The 24,877-nt window shown below is 40.7% G+C and overlaps 2 protein-coding genes across 6 annotated transcripts; both read right to left on the bottom strand.

Annotated features, from left to right (window-relative positions):
• Nucleotides 1-91: 91 nt before the first annotated feature.
• On the bottom strand, nt 92-2,712 carry LOC115788643 (uncharacterized). Of its 4 annotated transcripts, none has more exons than XM_030741767.1 (9): nt 2,519-2,712; nt 2,220-2,388; nt 1,955-2,065; nt 1,629-1,834; nt 1,167-1,419; nt 925-1,032; nt 686-829; nt 510-589; nt 92-400 (listed from the first exon to the last, which is right to left on the bottom strand). In XM_030741767.1, the coding sequence occupies exons 1-9, from the start codon at nt 2,521-2,523 to the stop codon at nt 196-198; spliced, it is 1,281 nt and encodes a 426-aa protein (XP_030597627.1). In that variant the 5' UTR covers nt 2,524-2,712; the 3' UTR covers nt 92-195. The 4 variants fall into 4 exon arrangements, with proteins under 4 accessions (XP_030597627.1, XP_030597628.1, XP_030597630.1 ...); XM_030741769.1 differs by having other exon boundaries at nt 224-423; XM_030741768.1 differs by lacking the exon at nt 925-1,032.
• Nucleotides 2,713-4,710: 1,998 nt separating this feature from the next.
• Nucleotides 4,711-23,958, bottom strand: nup153 (nucleoporin 153). Of its 2 annotated transcripts, none has more exons than XM_030740868.1 (22): nt 23,826-23,958; nt 18,277-18,496; nt 17,863-18,138; nt 16,820-16,959; nt 16,174-16,302; nt 15,014-15,130; nt 14,806-14,850; nt 14,544-14,597; nt 12,817-12,957; nt 12,659-12,711; nt 12,212-12,341; nt 11,941-12,102; nt 11,670-11,768; nt 11,510-11,594; nt 10,515-10,616; nt 9,774-10,427; nt 9,409-9,588; nt 8,326-9,270; nt 7,452-7,859; nt 7,163-7,360; nt 6,892-7,075; nt 4,711-6,348 (listed from the first exon to the last, which is right to left on the bottom strand). In XM_030740868.1, exons 1-22 carry the CDS (start codon nt 23,952-23,954, stop codon nt 6,261-6,263), a joined length of 4,539 nt encoding a protein of 1,512 aa, XP_030596728.1. In that variant the 5' UTR covers nt 23,955-23,958; the 3' UTR covers nt 4,711-6,260. The 2 variants fall into 2 exon arrangements, with proteins under 2 accessions (XP_030596728.1, XP_030596730.1); XM_030740870.1 differs by having other exon boundaries at nt 18,277-18,493; nt 23,826-23,954.
• Nucleotides 23,959-24,877: the final 919 nt, after the last annotated feature.

Below are 24,877 nucleotides of genomic sequence, written 5' to 3'. Positions count from 1 at the left end.
CTGCTGTGCCTGAATGAGATAGGTGTCAAGTGGTCATTAATATATTTACGCATTCATATTCAACTGATTTTTAATTTTTTTGAAAAACAGCATTTCCTCCTGAAAACAAAAAATGAAGCACAAACTAATTCCAAACAAGTCGACGTGAGTTTCCTCACACATGTAATATATGTGGCAGTAGAGCACTAATGCGCTCTACTGTAAGTATGCATGACAGCTGGAGCTGCCCATGCTCTTATCAAGTCTGTCCTTGTTGCTGAGGATCACGATGGTGTCGCGGGCAGGCGGGAAAGTCTGACGTAGGATCTGACACTTCTTCTCCATCTCCAGGATGTGAGCGTTTTTAGCCAGTTTGTCCTCAACAATCATCAGGCGCTTGTGTTTGAGCTCCGGGTCTCGACTACAAAGGGTGGCAACACAGAACTGAGCATGTTCAGGGTATTATGAAGATGATGGGTTTTGTTATCATGAAATGTAAAATTGTAACTTCTGTGAATGGACAGACTCACTGGGAGAGCTTCAGCACTGAGTGAAGCCCAGCTCCTATTTTTACCAGGTCGTAATTCTCCAGTGTGAGGCTGATGTGTGGCTGAAGGAGGAGCAGAGAAAAGAGGGTTAGAGCCACCATGTTTCCAAGGATATTTTAAGGCTTTCTAAGCGAACTGCTGTTTGATGTTGTGCTTACGAGGTCCCGGCAGAGCTCGTATCCAGGTCTCTGGTTGAGGATGTCCAGACATTTGGAGGCCTGATGCAGTTTGGTGTAACAGCCCCTGATCTGACACGACAGTTTCTGTATTTCTTTGGTCTGATGATAAATCTCATCACTGATCTGAATGTTAAAGGAAGTCACAGAATAATGAGGAAAAAAAACCAATAAAAAGTCAGATACAATCATTCTTTGGATGATGACTAAAATCCAGTAACCCGCTTCCTCTCTAAGAGCAGTATGTCCTGGTTTTTGTTCAGTTCGTGGATTTTGTTCCTCAGATCGTCATCTGTTCTGCGACGATGCCACTCCTCCATGTTTTTTATCTGTCGTGGTAACACACATTAAAACCATTGTTGTAGAAGAACTGGCAAACAACTGATTAAACTGGGTGTAGAAAAGTAGTGCAGCATAATCTCCTTTGAGTCCAAGCCTTAGATTTGAGGTGTGGTTTTCTTACATTGGCCAGAGTAAACTTCAGGTATCCCCTGAAGGAAGAAGAGTCCTTCATCAGGGTGTTGGCCGTCATCTTCAGGTCTTTGCAGCGAGACAGCCACATGTCATAGCTCACATGGTGAGGCTTATACTGACAAGCAGGCATGCAGGAGCTTGGCGTGTTGTGCTCAAGGGTGATGCATTTCATGGTTAGCTTGGTGGCTTCACCCTTGGCATGAAAATCTTCCTCCAGCTGACTGTGGATCTTCTTCAGAGAGCTGGAGGGAGGTTAGGAAACAAGATGAGACAGTGGAGAGACAGATTTTATATCATGTTACAATGTAAATTAGATTTTATGGTGTTTTTTTTTTCTTCACTATCCTCCTTTTAAAGTGCTTTAAGTGAAGTGGAAGTAAATGTATTAGTTTGATATGAAAAAAAAACAACCAGAACAACTCAGGCATGGTTTTAATTCTGTGTATCAGACCTTATTTTGCTGAGCAGGATGCAGAACTGCACCTGCAGAACTTCTCTGTTGTCGTTTATCAGCCTCTCTTCTTTCCTCAGCGCAGTGAAGATGGGGTCCTGCCTCGGGATCCCTGAGCTCAGGCTGTCAGTGACTGTAATACAGTCGCCCATCAACTGACTGTACAACTGCCTGTTCTGGAGGAAGCTGTCAATGACGTCTTTCAGCTGAACACAGGAGAGCAAAATGTTGAAGACCGTGTGAATAAAAGAGGAAGGTTTCCTTCCTCGTCTTTTGCTCAGTAAGAAACCTTAACATTTTTTGATTGAGTGCATGTATATATATACCTGCTCCTGAGCAGTAATTTCTCTTTCCAACTGGTACATAATCTCAGAAAACTGGGCCTGCCACTGACTGGCCTCTCTGTGCCTTGTGGTGCTGCGAGTGGCAGAAGGGATCTGCAGTGAAAAACAAAAACACTTACTAACCATATAAAATATGAAAACAACAAATCCTATTGCCCAATTCATGACTGTCTCTGGGCATCCAGATCAAAAGTAAAAATATTTAAACAATATTAAAATGTAGTGTTGGCATTAGCAGGATAATCACCCAAGAAATACCTCCACCTAGGTTACAGACAATTTCATCTTCAAGCTTCATCAGGTTGACCTCCTGAGATTTTGGCCTGCCGCTGACCAGGCTCTTGTTGTTGGACAGGACGGGCAGACTGAATTTGACATCCAAACTTGGCTTCTTGTCTTTTAGTGCACAGCGCGACCTAACAGTGTGACAAAACATTTATAAAGAAATGAAAATAGCTGTTATTTAAATTGCAGTCACTGCCTTTGACTGAATTCTGAGCGGGTTGTCTGGAACGGTTGAAAACTATCCAAAGGGACACAACTCACCACATGTTTTGTTGCTTTGAATGAATCCTGTGAGAGGGGACCGCACAGTCCTGAGTGAACACGGTTGGGTTTCAATAAGCTGGATCTCAAAGTCACAGATTAAAAAAAGTCTGTTTCAGAAGCTCCCTTCACTGCAGTGACTTCCTCACCTGGAATCACAACAAGCAGCTCATTTGCATAAATTAGGACATGTAACCCTCTTGCAGTCTCCATGGAGACAGCAGCATTTTTCCATTACACCTTATAAACAATAATAATATTTAAAAAACCACATAATAGCACAACTTCTGCAAAGACCCAGTTATGATGCTACATGTAAACCTGCATTCCATAGCTGCTTTGGGGCATTTTCAATTTAGCTGAAGTCATATAATATATGGTAAACATGCACACTTGGTGCACATATGAAGCCACCAGGACTCTACGTAATGTGCTCACAATCTTAAATAGTCAGAAAATGAAATAATAATGTAATAAAGCCATCACAATGCAAAACACACTCATGGACACAATTTTTTTTTTCTGGCTTGATAGTAAAGAAGTGATGGCCACAAAAATAAAAATGAAAAACAAACAAAATCTGCCCTAAGTGCAAAACTGGAAGCCTTTTCTCTGCATTATTTCTGCCTTTCATGGTAGAATCAAATCCCTCTCCTTATGTCAGCTCCCCTTCCTGATTTCTTAGTTTTTTGCATATTTTTCACACTTAAATATTTAAGATCATCAAATAGATTTAAAATAACCAGAGTAAATACAAAATTATGATTTAATTTAAGGGAAAAAGCTACCCAAACCTACCCCACCCTATGTGAAAAAGTAATTGCTCCCCTTTGTTAAATCATGAATTACCAGTAAGTGTGATTGATCACATTTTTTGGAAAGTTAAGCTTATTTTCAGTAGCCACATACAGGCCAGATTACTGCCAGACCTGCTGAATCAACAAATCACTTAAACAGAACCTGCCAAAGTGAAATAGGCCAAAAGGTCTCAAAAAGCAAGACATCATGCCACGATCTACAGAAACAGTTGAGAAACAAAGTCAGCGAGGTCTATCGGTCTGGAAAGGGTTACAAAGCCAGTTTTAAGACTTTGGGACTCCAGTGAACCACACTGAGAGCCATGATCCACAAATGCAGAAAACTTGGAACAGTAAACCTTCCCAGGAGTGGCTGGCCTACCAAAATTCCTCCAAGAGCGCATCGATGATCCAAGAATCAGTTCCTTCCTGAAGCTCAAGTTCACATGGGTTATGCAGCAGGACAATAATCTGAAACACACCAGCAAGTCCACCTCTGAACAGCTTAAAAAAAAAAAAAAAAAAAAAAAAAAAAGTCTGATGTTGGGAGTACAGAGCCCTAATGGATGATTTTGTGGAGTAGTCTGGGAGGTGGGCGCAATCATCTAATGTGAATAAAACCAGAGAGATGCTTCATACGAGATGATTTCAGATGACGATGGTTACACCTATTCTGGGACAGGATGCTGATGTGGTGGAGTCCACACTGTCAGGCTGAACTGGAAGGCCAACACAGAGGATTTTATTTCCTAACGAAGCTGAGACGAACAAGCTGAAAAAAAAAATAAAAATAAAAAGTTTTTTCACAGGACTGTGAAAAACTAAGTGCACCCCTTGACTCAGTAACTTGTGGAACCAGCAGCAATAACTGGAAGCAATAATTTCCTTTAACTTGATCAGTCTCTTACATTGTTGTGGAGGAATTTTAACTCACTCTTCATTGCATTGTTGTTTCAGTTCATTGGTTTGCAGGGACTTGTTTGTGCACAGTATTTCAATCAGGTTGGGGTCTTGACTTTGACTGAGACATTACAAAACTTTTTATTTTTCACACATACTTTGATTACCATTTTGCTGCAATACAGGCATTTACCAACTTTTGGGATAATTTATTTATCTGTACTAAAAGTTATTCAAAGCACATACTATATAACAGAGCCCAAACAATTCTGGATTTGTGAAGCCTTACAGAAATGTTAAAAATGTGATGACTGATATTTTATAACAAATGCATAAACAGTTATTTACACTTAGTCCACAATATCAAAGAAAAGCTTAACAGTTGAAGTAAATCATGAAGACACCATTTCTTTGGCCCTTATTAGATAGTCAACAGTATGTTCTGACACCAGAGGATCTATGTTAACCTAATTAATTATAATAAAATAATGGACAAAGCCAGAGATGAATTTCTTTTTCTAGTTTTATTGATGGTAATTACCCATGGTTTAAATTTTATCACTCATCCAGTAATAATCATGGCTTTAAAATTAAACTGACTTCCTTATCATCCAAAGTCACCCTTGTCCATTTAAACACGCAATAGAAAAATATATACTTAATACTTTGTACAATACTGGTTTTGGTCCAAACAAAAGTGGATCAGAAAAGCCAATATACCTTTAGTCATCAAAGGCTCTCCAATTTGCATTTAAGCTCCTTTTAAATGGATTCGGGCAACTTTGAATATAAGAATTTACATAATAAATTCTAAAGACAAAAATGCTGAATGTGGAGTTTGTAACACAAAAATTCAACTTCACAGATTAAAAAAAATATCACTATTTACAGGTTTTTATAATAATATTCAAAAGGCCAATTAAGAGAGAGAGAAGTGGGAGAGGCAGAGAGAGATAAAGGGAGAATAAAAGGAAATCAGGAGGGAGGGAGGGAGGGAACCAGAGAGACAAGGGGCCACAAAAAAGCAGAGTTGAGGAGCGAACCAGAGAGAAATTAAACATGTAACAAGAGTTCTGAAATTACGCATTTACAAAGTCTGAAAGGAGTTGAATGAGGGCATAAACCTCCTGCCTGGTCCATCCTCCAACTGTGCATGGATGCGTTTTCCCCTCTCCCACACCCTGCCCTCCATCCGTCCTCCCCTGTATTTTGTTTAAACATTCATTTGCTTGCTCACCTGTGGTGGTGCTAGCTAGCCGCCCAGGTGGAAAAAAACAAAAACAAAACAAAAAAAAAACCTATCGTTCTGTTGTCATACACACACTGACAGACAACCTCAGCATGTACAAAGAAACCAAACACACCTCAAGTCTGTACATAAGAGGGAGGGAGAAAACACACACTCTGCATTCATCACAAAGATTACACGCTCATCCCTGTACATACAGCACACTGCACTGACACCGCAGCTACATCTCCAGCGGCACCCTGCTGCCTGTGACGGAGCGGTAGTTTGCAGGATTACCGCTGGAGATTTGCCGCACAGCTCTCACTACCTCTCTGCATATCACAGCTCATAACCTGATCACCCACAGTAATTAATAAGTGTACACTCACTGCAGTTTTTGCCTTTGTAATTTTATTACAAAAAGTCATGCCTAAAGTCTAGCAGACATTTGCCAGTGTTGAAAATATAGATATGACTGTCTTGTTTGTCTTTTAATATTGACTGTGGGGGTCTCTGCTTGATTGTTGTTCTCTAAGTCAGCGTCATTGTTCAGTCAACAGTTTTAGTTTAAATGTCAAATCCTGTGGGATGGTCTCACATATTAATAGTTCCTGTCTACATGTGAAAACCTGTAAATAATCAGCCGAGCCTAAACCCGAGCTAAACCCCGCCCACCCATCCAACCCAAGCACAGAGTGGTGCGCCAAGCCTCGGCCCGTCTCCAAATGCCAAGATTTTCAGTGTTTGTCCAGTTGAGACTTTCCAGGAATTTATTCAGGCTTAAATGGGGATTCAGACAAGTCGAAGAAGCACTCATTTACTTTCTGCGCCGCACTGCTGTCTTGATCTTGCGTCCTGGGATTGCTGTCTGCCCACCTGTAGGGCCAGTGAAGGATTTTGTTGACCTGCAGGAACAGAGACAATTTCCATTAGAGCAACTCTAATAAAAATGCACTGACCCAGACATCAGTGTTTGCCAGTTATACATAATTACAAACATCCTGTGGGAGGAACTCAGTTTTTTAATAGAAACAAAAATGAGTCCTAAACTATGAGTCTACTTTAATGAGCACAATGCAATTCACTTAACTGGACATCAAACTGCAGACAGTTGACTTGGTTTCTGAATACATAAGCACTGCTACCCTTAAAACTGTTTTTTTAATAACATGTAAGCAAAATTTACACAAAAATGAGACATTCCTCAACTTTCTTCCATCTTTCTAGTTTAAAAAAAAAAAAAAAAAAAAAGGTTTTGCTTGGGAATTTCAACCACTACAATAAAGGCAATTAGGAGGAAAATTCAAAATGAAATAAGTAAATCCTCTAGCCAAAAGAGTATAACTAATTACAGGATCTTACACTGGCTTTATCATTTGCGCACACAGGAAAAAAACAAACAAACAAAAAACTACATACTTGCTGTAAACTAGGAAAAAGTGGCATACCCAATATTGAAAGTCGGGGTTTGTTGAAAGCTGAATCCACCTCCAGATGCACCTGACTGAGGAGTGATGGAAGGGTTGGCAGATGGAGCAGGAGAGGCTGCTGATCCTGCTCCAAAAGTAAACACACCTGAAGTGTTGTTTGTGGATCCAAATGCACTGGCTCCTCCAAACTGAAAGCCTCCACCTGACAAAAATGTGTTAAATTTTAATGTCACAATTCAATTCATGATAATTCTTAATAAAAAGGCCCTGAAGGCAGACAACCACTAACCTGGTGCAGAATTAGCTCCCACTCCAAATAAAGAGGTGGAGTTGGTCTGCTGTCCAAAGACATTGGGTTTGGTCCCAAAAGCAAGGGTCTGAGGCGGTGTGGCTGAGAAAGGAGATCCAAATGAAGGCGTTTGGTTGTTCCCGAATCCACCAGAAGGGGACGAGCTGAACGCAAATGGGGAGGGAGCTGCAGATGGGCCTGTTATTGAAAAAGAATGCAAAATATGAATACTCATATAGATTAGAAATAACTGAAGAATATCTAATGTAAATAGTTCATAGTTACAGACCTGACGATGAGGCAGCAGAGGGCGCTGCAGCAGCAAAATTGAAGGTGGGAGCAGCAGCAGCAGGAGGAGGAGCAGCAGCATTGGTGGGAGCACCGAAGATGAAAGGCTGAGCTGGAGTTGGAGCAGGTGTAGAGTTCAGAGAAGCAGCTGATGGGGCAGGTGGCTGGCTGTCCTGACTCTGGACAAAGACGAAGTTTTTAGCTGGAGGAGCATCACTGGTGGCTGAAGCAGGCTGACCAAACATGAAAGTGCTGGGAGCCGCAGAAGGAGCTGGAGCCGGTGTGGAGGTGCTGCTGCTACTGCTGGCGGTGCCAAACAGACTGGGAGTTGGTGTGGAGGATGATGAGGTGGTGGAGTTGGTGGGATTACTTGCCATGAATGAAAATGCCGGTTTTGGAGCAGGAGATTCTGTTCGAAATGAAATCATAATCTTGAGTAATAAAGCACAGTAGAAAAGCTGCTTTGTTGAAATGATAGTAAAAAGTTGCAGACACTTAAACCCACACTATCCTTTTACCTTGAAACACACATCACAGCAATGAAAAGATTTCCAGGTTATCACATGTCCTGAAGTTCTAGTAATACAATGAGCGGGTAGAATGTTTTAAAAGTACAGAAGCTATAGACAAGTGCCGTAATATTGAGGGTGAAAAGCTGGATACTTAGGGATCTTATCAAGAATATTGCTTCTAAGAAAAAGATTAAAATGTTGATTTACAAACTGTAAAATCTTTCTAATAAATTTAGTTACTGTGGCAAGATACTGAATCCCAAAACTGCACCCAACTTTGCATGAGTATGTAAAAAGAATAGCATGAATCTACTAGAACCCACATTCTGCCCACGGTGCTTTGAGTGACAGAAAATTAAATACCTGTAGCACTTTGTCTAAAAGTGAAGGAAGGCTTTGAGGCCTCTGAAGCAGATGTTTCATTCTTGTCTGCTGGCTTTCCAAAAGTGAAAGCAGGTGGAGGTTGTTCTGTTGGAGCACTGGGCTTGCTGAAGGAAAAGCCTCCAGTGAAGGCCTGTGTAGAATCTGCATCCTTACTAGCAGCACCAAAGAGAAAGGTAGATGGAGCAGAGGAGGTAGCCACTTCCTTCTTTTCCTCTGGTTTACCAAAGGTAAATGTGGGAGCCACGGGCTCTTTGGCTGCCTGTGAGGTTCCGAGAGTAGAGACCGCTTGTGGTGTGCTGGCTGCCAAACTTGGCTCCCCCAGTCTCCCAAATACAGACCCAGTTGCGGGTGCTGTGGTGGTGGTTGCGTTGGTGTTTGTTGATGCTGTGTTGTTACTTGATGATGCCTTACTGTCACTGTTTTCTTGAAAGGTAGGAGGAGTGAAAGGAATAGAGGATGAGGAAGTTGTGGAGGTGACTGATGTTTTTTCTTCAGGTTTTGACAGTCCAATTGTGAATCCGCCCTTAGAAGAGTTGCTTTCTGTGCTAGAAGATCCAGATCCAAACACTATCCCACCACTAACTCCAAACTTAAACCCAGAACCTGCAGCAGGCTGGTCTGACTTTTGGTCATCACTAGAGGCAGCCCCAAATTTAAAACTCTTGGACGAGCTGCTGAATTTAAACCCTGATGTAGCAGTAGTGTCTTTAGAAGTGGTTTCTGATGAGGAGCTTCCAAATGGGACTCCAAATTTGAATCCCCCTGATGAAGAAGAGGTTGCCTCTGTAAGCGAGCCCGCAAACTTGAAACCCCCTGCTCCAGATCCTGAAGTACTGTCTGATGTGCCAAACTTAAAACCTCCAGTACTAGAAGTAGAAGACGCTGAAGTCGCACCAGCCAAGGAACCGAAAGGAGAACCAAAGGCTGAAGAGAAAGAAAGGATAACAAAATTAAAAAGAGAACATGATACAATAAAACAACAGAAAAGCTTTTGGTACCCTACACACTCATCTAGTATTTACATGCTATTGAGAAGTACTTCAAGTAGACTGTATTTGTTACCCTTGGGTTCCACGTTAGCTCCAGGTTTGGCTGCCTGACAGGCGACACACTGCACATCAGATGCCTTATTCTGCACAAGACAGACATCACAATCCCAAGCTCCTTCCGGCTTCTTGAACTTGTCTGCCAATCCAAACACAGGGGCACTGCTTGTTGACGAAGAAGCTCCAGTCGAAGCTCCTGCACAGTAGATGAAGAAAGGACTTAAATACTTAAACTTGTGATTTATTTGAGATACTGCTTGGTCACTGACAGTTAATGAAATTTAAGAGAAAATTTCATTAACTCTTCTGAAAAAGAAGAGCTGGTGCAACCTAAAGTCAAAATTCAGAAATAGAAACCCCAAAATTTAAAAATTCCATTACCTGGTTTTGCACTTGTGCAGGCCACACACTTTGTGTCCTCTGCTTTGTTCTGCACCAAACATGTATCACATTCCCATGCACCCTCAGGTTTCTTAAATTTGTCACCAAACCCAATGAACTCAGTAGAAATGGGGGCTGTGGGAGCAGATACAGTCTTAACAGGTGAGAAGGCGGAAGAAAGAGTCAGTGAGGGTTTGAGCCCCGTTCCAGGTTTGGCCGTTTCACAGGCAACACACTTTACTGCATCAGGTTTGTTGATTACAAGACACGTATCACAGTCCCAGGTACCTGCAGGTTTGGAAAACATTGTGCCAAAACCTGTTGTGGTTGTAGTGGTGGAGGTGGTGTTAGTGCTGCTGTTGCTGCTCTCCAGCCCAACAGAGATGGACGGTGACTGTTTACTGTCCATAGATTTGGATGAGGAGTTGGGCTGTGGGGCTGTACAGCACACACACTTTGTGTCTGATTGCTTGTTTGGAACCAAGCAGACGTCACAGGTCCAGTCTGCTGAGGCCTTGAACAAACCACCAAATCCTGCTGAAGAAGAAAGGGAGGAAGTTGTAGAGGTGGAGGAGGGGGCAGTGGACTGCGTGGACATCTGCTGGGGGGTAGTATTGTGGGCTGGGGATATCTGAGCAACAGGAGAGGCAAAACCTGGAAGGACCAGAAAATGAATTAAAGAAATTAACCTCCAGATTAATGCTGGTAAAATGTTTGATGATGCAAACTGTAATGACTAACCAGGGGCTTTGAGAAGGTCAAGAACACTGCCCTGCTTCAAGGTCTTGGCTGGTTTGAAAGGTCCTTCAAAATCTTCTGTGCTTTTGCTTGCAGCTGGCTTCACTTTAAAACACAAACACCAAAATTCGTTTCAAGTTTTCTCAGCAACACAAACTACCAGGAAGCCAGGACTCATGTACATGTTTCAGTCTTTAAAAAACTCTTTTCACAATCACTTCTAATAAAAACATTTCAGCCAAAAAAATTTAACAGGGCAGCACTATCAGACCAGGGGGTGGGGGTGTCCGCCTCAGTACCAATTGGACAACCAAATGATCGCTTGCTAGTGCTAATGGCCGTGCTGCTAGCTAGCTGTGATGATAGTGATCTGTTCCGGTAGTTAACAGTAAATTCTCAGCAAGGTGCAGCGCTGGGCGATTGGGCGCTAGCTAAAACCCTGTAGTAAGTTGATGTCACTGAACTGAATTGTGTCCCTTGATGCTACTCTTTCCTGCTATTAAAAGTCAGATGTCAGTGAATGTTAGAAAAAACACTTAAACGAAAAGTGCTGTATATGACACATGTAGTAGGAAGTGGTTTGGTTGATAACTGAGTAGAAAGAATCTGTAAGTACCAGTCAATCATATCATTTCAGTGAAGTAAAGAGCTCCAAATTCTGAGCTCTGCCTGTACTGTAATTTTTTTTGGTCTTTACGCCACATCTTTATGCACCAACTCCTGTCCTGGCTTTTTTATTTTTCATGCAAATGTATGTCCCACCGTGCTACCATCAAAGTTCAGCACAGGACACTGAACACTCACCAGCCAGTACACGTGCACCATGCTGCACTTCGCTCAACACAACAGGAAACTGCTCTTTCATGGCACAAGCCATAGAAAAGAACAAGTATCAGAGTGCAGCGGTGCCACTGTCATGCTGTATATGCAACGCCCTTCAGGTGTTTATGTGACACACATGTTAGTCCCTCACAATACACCTGACAGAAAGCACTTACCTGCTGGAGCTATGGGTGTGGCCAACTTTCCATTTAACATAGAAGGATCCAGCTTTGCTACAGGTGCACTAAAGGTAAATCCAGCCTACAAAGAAACAAAGTAAACAATCAATGTAACGGTCTAAGAAATGTAATTAAAGAAAGAGGAAAAAGTACTTACAGAAGGTGAAAAAGAAGGTGGACTAGCAGCAGTGGTTTTGACAATCGGGGAGGAAAATGTGTAAAGTACAGAAGGTGGTGTTGAGGCTTTTGGTGGATCCTGGAAAAAGTGATAGGAAAAAAAATATGTATCAAAATTAACGTTGACTCACAAAATAAGAGAAGTTCTTGTTGAATGAATATGAACTAGCTTCAAGTTTGTTATGTTGTCAATTGACAACTGAGACTTGTACTTTTATTACAGAAGAAGGCTCAGATGCTTTAAGACATACTTTATCTATGACTGTTTCCTTAACAGGAGTAACAGCCGTGATCTTGGGAGAGGAACTAGTGGAAGTGTTGAGGGGTGGCAAAGGAGAGGAGAAGCTGAAGGTGGGCAACGCAGCTTTGCTGATGGGAAGAGAAATGGCCGGGAGCTCCGGCAATTCAGCAACCTGCAGTCAGAAAACAAGCACATGTAATACATTATACATTTGTTTCTTGTACTGGAGAAAGACAGTCACAACTCACAAAAGATCACGATTGCACAGATGAAGGTCTCACCTCATCTTCCAGACGTTTAGAGGGCCGAAGACTGCTCCTCTCCTTCTTCATCTTGCCTCCTCCAGAGCTCACACTGCTGACCGCAGGTGTGCTGGACAGAGGGTAAGCTGGGCCACTACAACTCATTGTGCTAGAAAAAACAAAGGAAAAACTGTTTAGTATAAACAAAGAACTGTTTGAATCTGTTTCTTTTTTTTCCCTTTTTTTTTTTTTTTTAAATACAGCCAAACTGAAAAATTCCTCTCATGAAAAAATTCCCACAAATCTAAATACAAAAGATTAATTTTGAACATGTTCCTCCCTGAGAGAAATTTTCAAAAAAAGATTTTTCAACTGGACAGTAAAAGACAGAGCAGTAATAATGGACTGAGGAAACTGTTATCAGTTTCTCAGACACAACATTTTAGTAAGTTACACTTGAACCAAATTAATCAGTCACTGTTTTACCTTTGAGATGGACCTGGGATTGCTTCAGGAAGCTGTGGTGATTGTCTTGTGGGCTATGGGATTAACACAGAAAAGTTATTGCGAACTATATATTCAACATCGTTTGGCTGCTGGCAATACAGAAAAACCATGATGTGAGGAGACACTGTGCTACTAACCGTCTCTCTTGCAGTCCTGTCTACAGTTCGGTTCACTCCTCCAGGGGTTAAAGTAGGCCTGAAGGATACAGAACGGTTTCCTGACACAGAGGCTGCAGCAGGAACCACAAGTTTCTGCACCGGTGGGACATTAGAGTCCATCTGAATTTAGAAAATGGTGACAAAATAAAAAAAGTTGAATAAAAAAAAAAAAAAAAGGAGGGGGGGGGGGTGTTAACACAGTGAACTGAGAGGGCAATGCTTAATTCTTAGCCTTTTTACCAAGGACCCATACCACTACGTTTAGGTAATTAGATATTACTTTAACCTTATACCTCCGAACATGTCGAATGCGACACAGTGTACTTCAAAAGTGCCGCCCCATTCGCAGACTTCTGGCAACAAATACGGTAATACCCCTAAAGGGCTGTGAAGTGCAATTTCTGAGCTTTCAGGAACTGTTTGAATGTTTTCAATAGGACAAACGGTCGCAGAGTTACGGTAAAAAAAGGCAGCTGATCAAAGTTCCTTTGATCAGCCGACTCAGCGGTGATACTACGTCTTAACCAGCTGTTCGCGGCTAGTAAGGGCAGGTAACCGGCACTTCAGTGGCAATTGCCTGGCGTTAAAGGATTAAAAAGAAGTTCACAGTGCGCAGGTGGCTCAGTGATGGAGCAAGCGACCACATGCATATGCCACATTGCGGTGCAGGCACCGCGGGTTTGAGTCCCGGCCTGTCGCCAATTTGCCCACGTCTTCCCCTACATCTTTCCCCCGTTTTCTGGCTCCCTCTACTGCCGATAAAAGCCACTGTGGCCAAAAATCCAAAAAAATTAATTAATTAATTAAAAAAGTAGTTCATTATTAGGAATAGTCTATTCCTCACTACTCAAACATGAAACACTGATCTGAAATGTGAAATTCAACATCCCTGGAGATTTACCTAAATTCTTCCTGCAAAGGCTTAGGGAAAAAATTACAGTGTGGAGAGAGTATATCCAGGGCATTATTTGTCCAAAGGGGACAAATATTTTGGCAACATTATGGTTCAACTGTAAAATACATACAACTAAATTAAAATAACACTGGTTCAAGAGGCATAACCAAGAAAATTCTAGTAACTGCTTGGTTATATTTTGAACCCTGCCAAGGTAAAACAGAAATTACCCTGTTTGGGTAAGCAGGCGTTCTTGTTCAGACCTGTGAGGATGAATGCACCATTGTTTTGCAGTGCAGTTGTCACAGCTGGCAATGCCTGACAGTTATTACTGAGGACAAATTCCATTCCAGAGCTGGCACAATTTAACAATGGACAGCACTTAATACAAGGGACATTAACACACTTTCATGAGCCAAATACACTGTAGCCTGCCAGAGTTTTGCTCACAGGTGTGTGCACACACACAGAGTAAGACAGACACGCACACACACACACACACTAAGACAGCGTGAGGAACAGCTGAGGAAAGTCCTGTGAATGAGCGTAAAGGAGGCCAACAGGCAGTGTGACAGAAATGACATGAAGACAAACTGCAACAAGTGCTGCTGCATTTGTACAATGAGCTCCTGTTTATATCACTGAACACACAGCAGAGTATACTTGGGAAATTTAGATGTTGATCTGCAACTACAAGCTTGAGCTTAACCAGGGAAACAAGGCTAAAATTGGACCACTATAGACAAATTAAAATTTTGATGGCTTAGACGTGATGCAATGGATGGTTACATATTCTGAAATCTGTACTTACCCGTTTCTTTTTAGACTGGAGATGTAAAGGATCTGAATTTACACCATCCACTGGCTGCAAAAGAGAACTCAATTGAGGAATTTTGATGTGGATGTGGTGTCAGCATTTCAGGAAGTAAATGAATTTCATTTGTTTATAAGAAAATAATATGAACCAGTTTTTCTTGTAGTTTAGGGTGTTTATTTTCACATCACTTGCTGCAATTTACAAAGTGTCACAAAAATTATGCTTATGATTTATGCTGAATATTAAAGACTCTTACTGGGGACAGGGGGGATGAGGCCGCTGCAGGGATTCGCTTGGCATCCTGTAAATGAAGACAAACCAAAGCGCTTCAGTTTTAGAGAAACAGATTTTAAGCAGAAACACCTGCCAGAACTTTATGACAATGTTTATATTTGCACGTTCATTCCCATATGTCACACCAAACTGAGATGAAGTAAAGTTTCATCTTGCATGTGTGTACTCACAGCCAGTGGACTTGACATGCGCTCCAAAGACTGCAGGATGCGTCTAGCTGTGGCACTGGTCACCCCACAAGGCTGAGCACCAGCAGGCTTGGCCTTGATCTGTCTCCTCACAGGGGCCTACATATCAGAAGAGCGACTTCAGTCTTCAATTAAATCAATAACATTCATACTTCAGTCACACTGACACAATGTCAGAAACAAACTGCTTACCTACAAAAGCCTAAACATGCTCTGTGTAGCATTTATGAAACATTTATAGCCAATATGTGAACAGATCGGGACCTTTTTCAGCCTCTCAAGCAGGTTACACCCAACAGTGTCTATATGAAGGATTTACAATGAATTTCCAGCAAAAAACGAGTGTTGTGCCTCAGTGCATCTCTTCCATTCCCATCTTCAACTGTATGTAACAGTACCTTTGAAATAGATTCCAGTAACCACTTATCTGCCATTATTTCGTTGTGTTGTTAAATACATTGTTTACAGCAATATTTTCTCATAATTTCATAATGGTTTGCAATTTTACATGGTACCACACGGATGCAGGCAGAAATATGAACACCAGCATCGAGAGTGATGGTGAGACAGAATCTGGTAGTTCAGAACAGGAGGAGGACCAGCCAACTCAAATCAAGAAACTTTTTCCTAAACCAGGGGCTACCTCTGTATCAAAAATGTGGTTTAGTTACATAAAGTCTGATGTGGACTAGAAAGCTGTACTTTGCAATGCTGCACACTGGTTCCCATAACAGGCTCAAAAATCACAAATCTATTCTACCACCTATGTAAGAACCATGTGAAAGAGTACTGAGAGAATTTACAAATGAAAATCATAACAAAAACTGAGATACTCAAAATAAATCCCAGAGTCAAATTATATTTGGTATTTTAGGTTGGGCCTTTAAACATTTATTTTCAAAAATCCCAACATCAGCCAGAAGCAAGACAGTTTTATCTAAGAAACCCCACCTTGTCGAATGGGAACTTGGCTTCATGAGAGAATGACAGTTTACGTTAGAAAGGCTTTTGATTTATGTGTTTTTCAGGATCAGCAAGAAGAAAATAAATAAATAAACAACACACAGAAGCTGTTGCAAAAGGTTGCCACAGTAACATAAAAGGTTTCTGTTTCTACGCTGTACATGACTTCCTCTGCTCACCTGATATGGTGTCCCAGGACGACTACGCAAGCTCCTGACTGCAGCTGCACCACCATACGTGGTCTTCCCAGGGTAGAAGGGTGAATCTCCAAGCTGGCTAGAGTTCAGCACTGTGCTGTTTAATGTGGACTAGAACAGAGAGAGGGGGTGAATTAAATTATGTCAAGTCCAAGTAATTTTCTTCACATATTACAAATCAATTACATTCTCATTTACGAGCAGCTTTTGTTTGTTGCTTTACTGTAATTCCTGAAATTAAAAAAAAAAAATGTTAAAATAGCAAAACCACATATAAAGTTTAACTGCAAATCTGTTACCATGCCTTTAATATCCAATAATATTTTAAATTCTTTAGCAATAAAAAAAAACAAAGATATACTTTGATTTTTATTGGTCAAAGTATACCTTTCAAATATTATTCTTAGAAGTTTATTATAATCCCATGTGATTTTATAGGAAAAGGTTTATAGTGTATTATTAAACACATCTTGACAAGCTCAGACCTGTACTGGGCGTTACTCTTAGTTTTGTTCTGATATTCAACAGCCGTTCTGCACATAAATGCTTCTTGCTGTGAGCTGGTTAGCCTTAACTTAGGTGCCAGTGGCAATAAAAGTACATGTTTGATGGACAGGCAGACACTCACAGTGGAGGACGTTCCAAAGACAGACAGATTGAAAGCAGGCTTTTTCAGGCTGGACTGTGAAGGTTGAGGCCCAGAGTTTGTTCTGTCTGCCTCTGGGGACCAAAGCTGAGGAAGTGATGCCGTTTTGGAAGTGGGGACATCTGAAAAAGAAGATATACTGAAACCCTCCTGTGTTTTAAGAGACCACCAGTGTGTTAATCTAGCTTCATAGCCAAGCCATGGCCCTAAAGGCTTTCAAAAATTTCTGCAATAAGTGTTGCATGAAAACAAAGAATAATTTATTTTTAAATTACAGCACTGTTGGTTATGTGGCTGAGTTGTGTGTACTACAGTCTCCCTCAGCCTGAATCTGTGCTAATCAATATTTGGAAAGCCTGCAGACTGTAGCCATTTCATAGCATATGGCTGGCCTTCCATGGACTTGTGGATAATATGCGATATTTAGTTGACTGCATTTTAATTCATTTTCTATGCATGCATTCACAAAGTAAAATCACCAGTCCTGCTCTGTCTGAGGTAAGAAAAACAATGTTTAAAAGAAGACTGTGAAAATCACTTCAAATTATAACCTGTTCACATCTGTTCACTCTCTTCCTTCATCCTGTAATTATCTTACTAGCTGTGCTAAACTTGGTTTCTTCTCACAAATAAACAGTAACCAAGCAGTACAGCCACAGAATTAAGGGATACTATATATGTATAGCTGTGTATCAGCTTTGTACATGCAAATTTATTAAAATTCTGCACACTGTGGTGAGGGCTATGTATGTGGCTGTAGTCATGTGCCTAAATTTAAACAACAGTAGTTACATAGCCTGAACACTGATCCTAAGAAATAAACACTGAAGCCCAATTCACTGATCAACTAATTACTACATTCATCCTAACTGCTCAACTACTTCAAGCCACTCTGGTGGACAGGCAAATGTGTGTGCAAGGTTACAGATTTCCTGTTTGTGGCTGCCATTTTTAAAGGTTTACATTATTTCAACTGTATGATTCCCAGGTCAGATTAAAAACACCCAAATAGGCCCTACCCTTACCCTTGTCAGATGCACGGGAGGAGAATCCACTTGTGGTGGAGATGTTATCATCTTCATGCTGTGACAGATTATCTTTAATCTCTTTTACCAAGGAGAAACCAGTGGAAAAGGGTCCAGGGGCTGAGGAGGTGGAGGGCTGGGAAAAGAGGCTGCTGGAGGTCCCCAAGGTTGGGGAGGAGGCATCCATTGTGGTAAAGTGGAGGTGGGACCGACTAAGAGGAGGTCGAGAGAGCACATAATCCTGAAAGTTCAGGGATGCTCGGCTTGTTGAGGGCTCTGTGTAAGAAGGACAAAAGCTACAGGTGAGCATGGTGGTATAGCTGATAACATAAAATAAATGTCATGAAAAAAAAATCTATTTTAATAAAAAAATAAGACATCACTGCTAACCATCTGACCTGAACGTTCCCTCACCTGTGTTACTAGTACTTGGCTCTGGGGAGTCACGTCCATCAAGGGCAGGAGGTCCCTCTTCACTGCCATTAGGAGGAGGAGGCAGCTGGCAGTTTTGGTCTGTCCCTTGTACAGCCTCGCTTCCTTCAGGAGCATCGCCATTCTTGAAATATTTCTGCAGCCAAGAAGGAACGATGCTCTTTACCGTGTCTGTCACTCGACTGATGAGGCCTGACTGCTGCTGATAAAAACATGAGAAAGGGAGAGGAAGCAGTCAACAAGGGTGTAAAACAAAGAATGTTTACATAAAACATAAAAACAGCAGAGTCATTATTTGTAGCCTTTTCACTGGAATATTCCTTTTTGAGAGTCATAAAAACCTTGAACACTTGCAATTAGCAAAAAACAGCAATCAACACTGCATTTTATTATTTGATTCAAGTGCACAGCCCCCCCTTGTTATGAAAATCTAGTCGTTTTCACTTGCGCAAAACAAAACAAGCACAGTGTGACAGAAACTGGGTCAGGAACTGTGCATGCATCTGTGAAACACTGAACAAGTGACGCTGTTCTGCACTGTACTCAGGTCAAAGACTGGATGAATTCCTATCGATGAAGAGGAGTCTAATATCCTACAAACCATGCACAGAAAGGAAATGCATTTCAACAACCAGGTATACGGGGACTCATTTTATCATTTTTCTACGTGAGAACAAAACCATCTACAATCATTTTACTACTGAATATTCCCCTCACACTCGTTCTCAAAGTTCTGTCACTTGTTTCCCTACTGGCTAGCTAACCGGTCCTCTGTGTGATTTAGCTTTGGCCTTCCCCATCTTGGACTGCAGCTGGCATCAGTAGTCCTTAATCTGTCCTGCAGAAGCACTGTGAGCTTACAGTTCACTAACTAGAACCTACAACAAGTGGAGAGCTTGGTCATGTGCCTCTACACCCAGCTCACTGAGGCTGCAGAGGCAAAGTAAGCTTGTCCATCAACAGGTGAAGTACACAATGATGGCGCTCATCAGGAGAGACTCAATGGAAAGAAGCTAATTAAGTTAGCTTATTTTTTTCATAAAGTGCTTGGAAAGAAGAAACTTATAAATAGAAATGTGACACAGCACACGAAAAGCCAGCCAAAGATGCAGCCAGAGAATCGCAACTGTGCAAAAAAACAGACAAACAATGAGGCAACCAAGAGCTACAGTCGTCCCTTGCTATATTGCGGTTCAATTATTGCGGCCTCACTGTATTGCAGTTTTGTGTTTTATTTTTAAATATCACTAATTCTGTTTTGTGAAGTTTTCACTATATTGCAGGATTTTGCAGTATATAGGCATTTCTGTAACACCATATAACTATGTTCAGATAAGAGATAAGTTACACCTACACCTACAGCGGAAATAGAAGTAACGGCTGAGTGCGAAGATACTGCACCATGTTCATCGTCATCAGTACTGCACAGGTATATAATTCATCATCTTCATCATTCAAGTTGTAGTAAGAGAGTGGGAAAGGTTTATAGGAGTGTGGGAAAGGTATATAAAGCCTTAAAAAAATATATAAATAATAAAATAAATAATAAATAACGCCACTACTTTGCTGATTTTCACCTATTGTGGGGGGCTCTGGACCATAACCCCCGTAATAGGTGAGGGATCACTGTACAGGACTTTGCAATTTTCCCAAATTTATAAAACAAAAAACAAACAACTTCACGGTCTGCAATACCCCTCAAAACTATGTCTGAAAAATGTAGTCATGAACAGTTTCTGATGCATAAACTACAAAAAAAAAAACAATGCACCATTCTGCCCCAAGTCTTGGAGCAAACCTTTCTACTATGAGGAGTAACCCCCCCCCACAGGTGATTTTATTTTTTTTTTTTTGGGGGGGGGGGGGGGGGGGGGGGGGCGACCTGGTCAGCAAGTCAGTGAAATCAGCCCCCTCAGTGATGCTGGCAACTTTCCGTCTTTAGCCTGTGGCAATAATGCTGTGCACACTGGGATCGAGTCACAGCTTCTTGTAAACCTAGTGCAGTTATTATCAGAGGTTTAATTATTTACAAATGTGCTACAAGTGACAATTTGTATAATTATTAAACCACAATAATTCAAAGAAAGGACAATTTCTAATTCTAATTTTTAACTAAAATGTTAAATTAATAGAAAATAAAGAGATAAAATAACCTTTTTTAAAAAACCTGAATCTAGAAGTTCTTCCATTTTAGAAATAAAAAAAAAACAAAAGGTTAAAAAAAAGAAAAGAAATTTCTGGACTTTAGAAAAATTTGCAAGGTGGAATCCATATGTGATATGCCATGCAAAAACCTGTCTAGACATCATCATGACTAATGTTCATATGAAAAATTTTCTGATCAGACATTAGCCAGTCTTTAATTTACCAGTTTCACAGTACAAACGTTTGTGTGAGGTCAGACTGTGTCGATGTGGGGACAGTCCAGTGTACTATTGAGCGGTCCGCCTGTGTCCCAACTCATTTAAGCTCTGAATTGGTAGCGCCATCACCTAAACTAAACTAAACAATATTTCCAACAGTATAAGCAGGCCTGACCTCTACAGATTGTTTCATGCTGTCTGCAACATGTGAGAAAAAACTTCAAACAACATCCAAACAAAATGTGAAAACAGCCCCAGAGAGAGGACTGGCCACAGCCTGTAGCCAAGTTTACAAGGGCCTGCCAAATTTGAAGCTATGTGCCAGTCTATCTGCATACAGAGAGAGATTTAGTTTTAGTTTGTGCTTAGCAATTTCAGCCAAATATACTCACTGCAGCAGGTGAAAAAATTAGTTTCTCCAGATTGAAGCTTTCTGAACAGGTGATATGATAACTTTTAAATAGGTGCTTTTTTGACGCAAACAGTCATTTATTACAAAAATATTTTTAAGTGTGAAGTCCACTGCTGTGGCTGTATCTGGATGCCTTTATATTTAGGGACCAATGTCATGTTGCGATAAGAGAAGGCGAAAGAGGAGGAAGAACTGAGGAAAACCACTTGCTTGCACGTGCATCTCGCAAAGACACCGTATACCCCGCAGCAACTTTCAACATTTGATAAAGCATATGTGCCTCTTCCTTATTGCTTATCAATGCCACACACCTGTGGGCCCCCCTGGACTTTACCCTATGTGCAAATACACTTCAACACGTAAAAAATGAGCATAATAACCACCACAATGCTGCTTTATTGAGAATTAGTAAAGCTATCATCACGGTTTAAGATTATTTCTACTGTAGACACGGTCACGTCACTAATACACCAAGAGAATTGCATGAACTGCACATCCATCTTCAAGCTGTTGTGCTTATTGAATAATTGGTCCACCAGCACCATAGCAAATTGGTGCATTTTTAATTTTAAAAAAAGTTTTGAAGAAATGTAAGCAATAGAAGTAAATCAAGAAACCAGTGACACAAATACTCTTGTCAAGTGCCTGCTTTTTCACCAAAGTGCTGTGTAAACCAAGCCGCTGATGAAAAGCTGAACACATCTTTTAAAAAACAGTAAATAAGATCTGGATAATTATTGTTTGTGGCTGACCGAACTTTGTCTGAAATTTGAATGTTCAAACACTTCAGCATTATTTGCTACTGAAATAATCTAAGAATGTAAAAAGACTTAACCATGACTCCCATATTAGAGAAGTGAGGCACTTGTTCCATTTTCTATTTGTTTAAACAAAATATTAAGTTCATGTTATAATTTGATGTTTTTGCGTTCATTATTACCAGGAATGCAATTTCTATTTTAACATTACCTGTAAACTCAAGCAATTATATTACCATGGGGTCAACACAGTATAATGCAAATTCTGAGCTGCTGATTAAGTGAGTGAGATATGCTGTAACATGACACTGATTCCACAAGTCTTCAGCATTTGGAAACTTAGATGACTCTTCATTTTGCACAAATATGAAGTGGTTAACACTGTCACCTCACAGCAAGAAGATCCCTGGTTCGAATCCCATCTGAGGCCTTTCTGTGTGGAGTTTGCATGTTCTCCTTGTGTCTACGTGGGTTCTCTCCAGATACTCTGGCTTACTCCCACAGCTCAAAGACATGGGTTTAGTTACCTGGTGATTGTAGACTGGCTGTAGGTGAGAATGTCAGTGTGAATTTTTTTTTTTTTTGAGGGGGGGGGGGGGGGGGGGGGTTGTATGCCTCTGTGTTAGCCACATTGACCAACTTGCCAATCTGTTACAGTCTGGACACCTATCCACAGGTGTACTCTTCCTCTCACCCTATTGCAGCTGGGATAGGCTCAAGTCCAACTATGACCCTGAATTGGATAAGTGGAAGAAAATGGATGGATAACTACTAAAATACTATATATTGCACTTGGTCAGCTGGCAGCTTATAAAATTGTTGCCACAAATTATTATGTTGAGTAGAAGTGTGTTGATTAAACTTGTTTTGCAGGGGCTGTAGTTTATGATGTTACTGGATTGCTTTGCTTCCCAGTACTATAAATAAAGGCAGAACCACAGGGTCACATAGGTGTTTTTTAAAAATAAAATTAAAAAAAAAAACTCTGCAGAGTTTCAATACATACATTGACAGCAAACATGAGTAACTACTATCTATCCAAAATACAGCCTGCTAGGACTTCCTAAATGTGACAACTGTGTTGGTGCTCTTTGTACAACTATGAATACAAAGACTATTGTCAAAGAAATTCGATGGTGTAATTTTTTAGTAAGCTTTTCAGTTAATTTGCCCCCAGGTAGAGAACAGGTCGACAAACTTGTAGTTGTCTCGAGCTGTTTTACATGCTGAGAAAATAAGTAAATGAGACTGGAATGTATCAAGACAAGTCATATCCACTATTAACATCATGGGGTGCTTTTAAAGCCAACAGCACCGCTGTCTAGGCGGCAAATAAATGTACTAAGGTAACCATGTGGGTTCCTAAGCAGCCAATGCTCTCTGCGCAGTTCAGCTCGCTTTGATTTGGCTAACGGTACCTAGCATTTAAAACGTTTCCACACAGATCCCCAAAGCAACCTTAAAATGAAAAACGGTTATGTGTACTCCCAGACAGGTGTAATTTAGAACCAAACGATTATGCCACGTCCACCTGCAACGGCGTGACGCCTCTAAACTTAAGAACCGAGGACAACAATGCGTTGTTCGCCGATGTTAGCGTGCACTAGCATTAGCTACGTGGCTAATACCTGGAATCCTACTTCCTCGCTTTCCACGAACTTTGCTAACAGTTAAAAACTCACAACTTTAGCAAATGTTGGTTATCTCAGATTGTCGCGTGTGCTACAGTACTTTAAAAACACTAGTTAATCAGTGTACACAACACACGGTACCGCGATTTGACCTGTCAAGCCCGCCTGCTTTTGCTAACCTATGAACTAGCCTGTTAGCCATTAGCAGTTCCTGAGCATGCTAGCAGCGCGTGGAGGCCACGAGCGCTTACTGCAGGCCACAAAATGTCTCCAACAAAACAATAACAAGAGCTCAACGATACAAGCAGTACAGTCACTGTAAAGTCCTCGACACGGACTTTAAACTCAAAATGTTCGCTCGGTTTACCTGTTTACTCTTGGCGTAAGGTTTAGAGGCAATATGATATCTCCTGCTTCTAATTTTCCCTCCACCCGTGGTAGCCATGGCTCTTTCGTCTAAGTGTCTTTCGGTGTTTCGGCGCCGGATAGCTGTCATCCGCCACAGCGGCCACGCTCAGGGGAACTATGGGAAATGTAGTTACCCAATCTAACAAAGGATGTAAGCTCGACAGGTCAAGTGTATATTTATTATGGAAGTAATTATTATTGTGGAAGTATTTTAGGATAATTTAAAATGGTAAATTTACGAGGAAAAAAAACACAAGTATACACTAATAAAAAAAAGATATCCCCAAGACACACATTTGTGTGCAAAAACACAAAATTAGCATTTTTCTTTTGACTAGATGTTTCCAGTTGGGTTTTTTTTTGTTTTTGTTTTGTTTTTTTTTGTCGACGATGTGGCTTGGGGGAGTGGGTATGGAAGTTTGTTTCTGTCCTTCATAAGTCACAATTTTGGCTTAATAATTCAAATTTTCAAGTTCTGTCTCTCAAAATTTGGACTTACTAAGTATCTTGAAATTTCAAGCTATTTCTTAAGTCAAAATTTCAAAAAAACTAACTCCAAATTTCAATTTAGCTCTGCTTGGCATTTATTTATTTTCAGTGAAATGAGCTTCCATATTGGGGGAGAATGAGGCTAACATATATTTGACTGAATATTTGAGCATAAATAAATACATTATAAAAAAGCTAACATGAAAAACATTGTGCACTAGAGTTTAATTATACACAAGAGGTTAAACATTTTGTTCTGAATAAGTGTTTCACAAATCGTCACTTAAGTAAAAGTCAAAATCCCACTTAAATAATACTGCAAAAGTGTTAAAATATAGGCTAACCAAAGTGTCTTAGGAAATATTTGAACAATGATCATTTTCAGAGTCACAAGCCAAAGTATGTAGGAATGTAACAAGACACATCTTCTTCTATAATGCTCTTAAGTATCACAAAGCAAGTAAAACATTTTATTTGAAGGATCTGTCGGAAAGAGAACTTGATTGTAATATAACGGAGGAT

Source organism: Archocentrus centrarchus, chromosome 11 (assembly GCF_007364275.1).
Source record: "Archocentrus centrarchus isolate MPI-CPG fArcCen1 chromosome 11, fArcCen1, whole genome shotgun sequence".
Taxonomy (NCBI): domain Eukaryota; kingdom Metazoa; phylum Chordata; class Actinopteri; order Cichliformes; family Cichlidae; genus Archocentrus; species Archocentrus centrarchus.
This window is presented reverse-complemented; position numbering and strand designations above follow the sequence as displayed.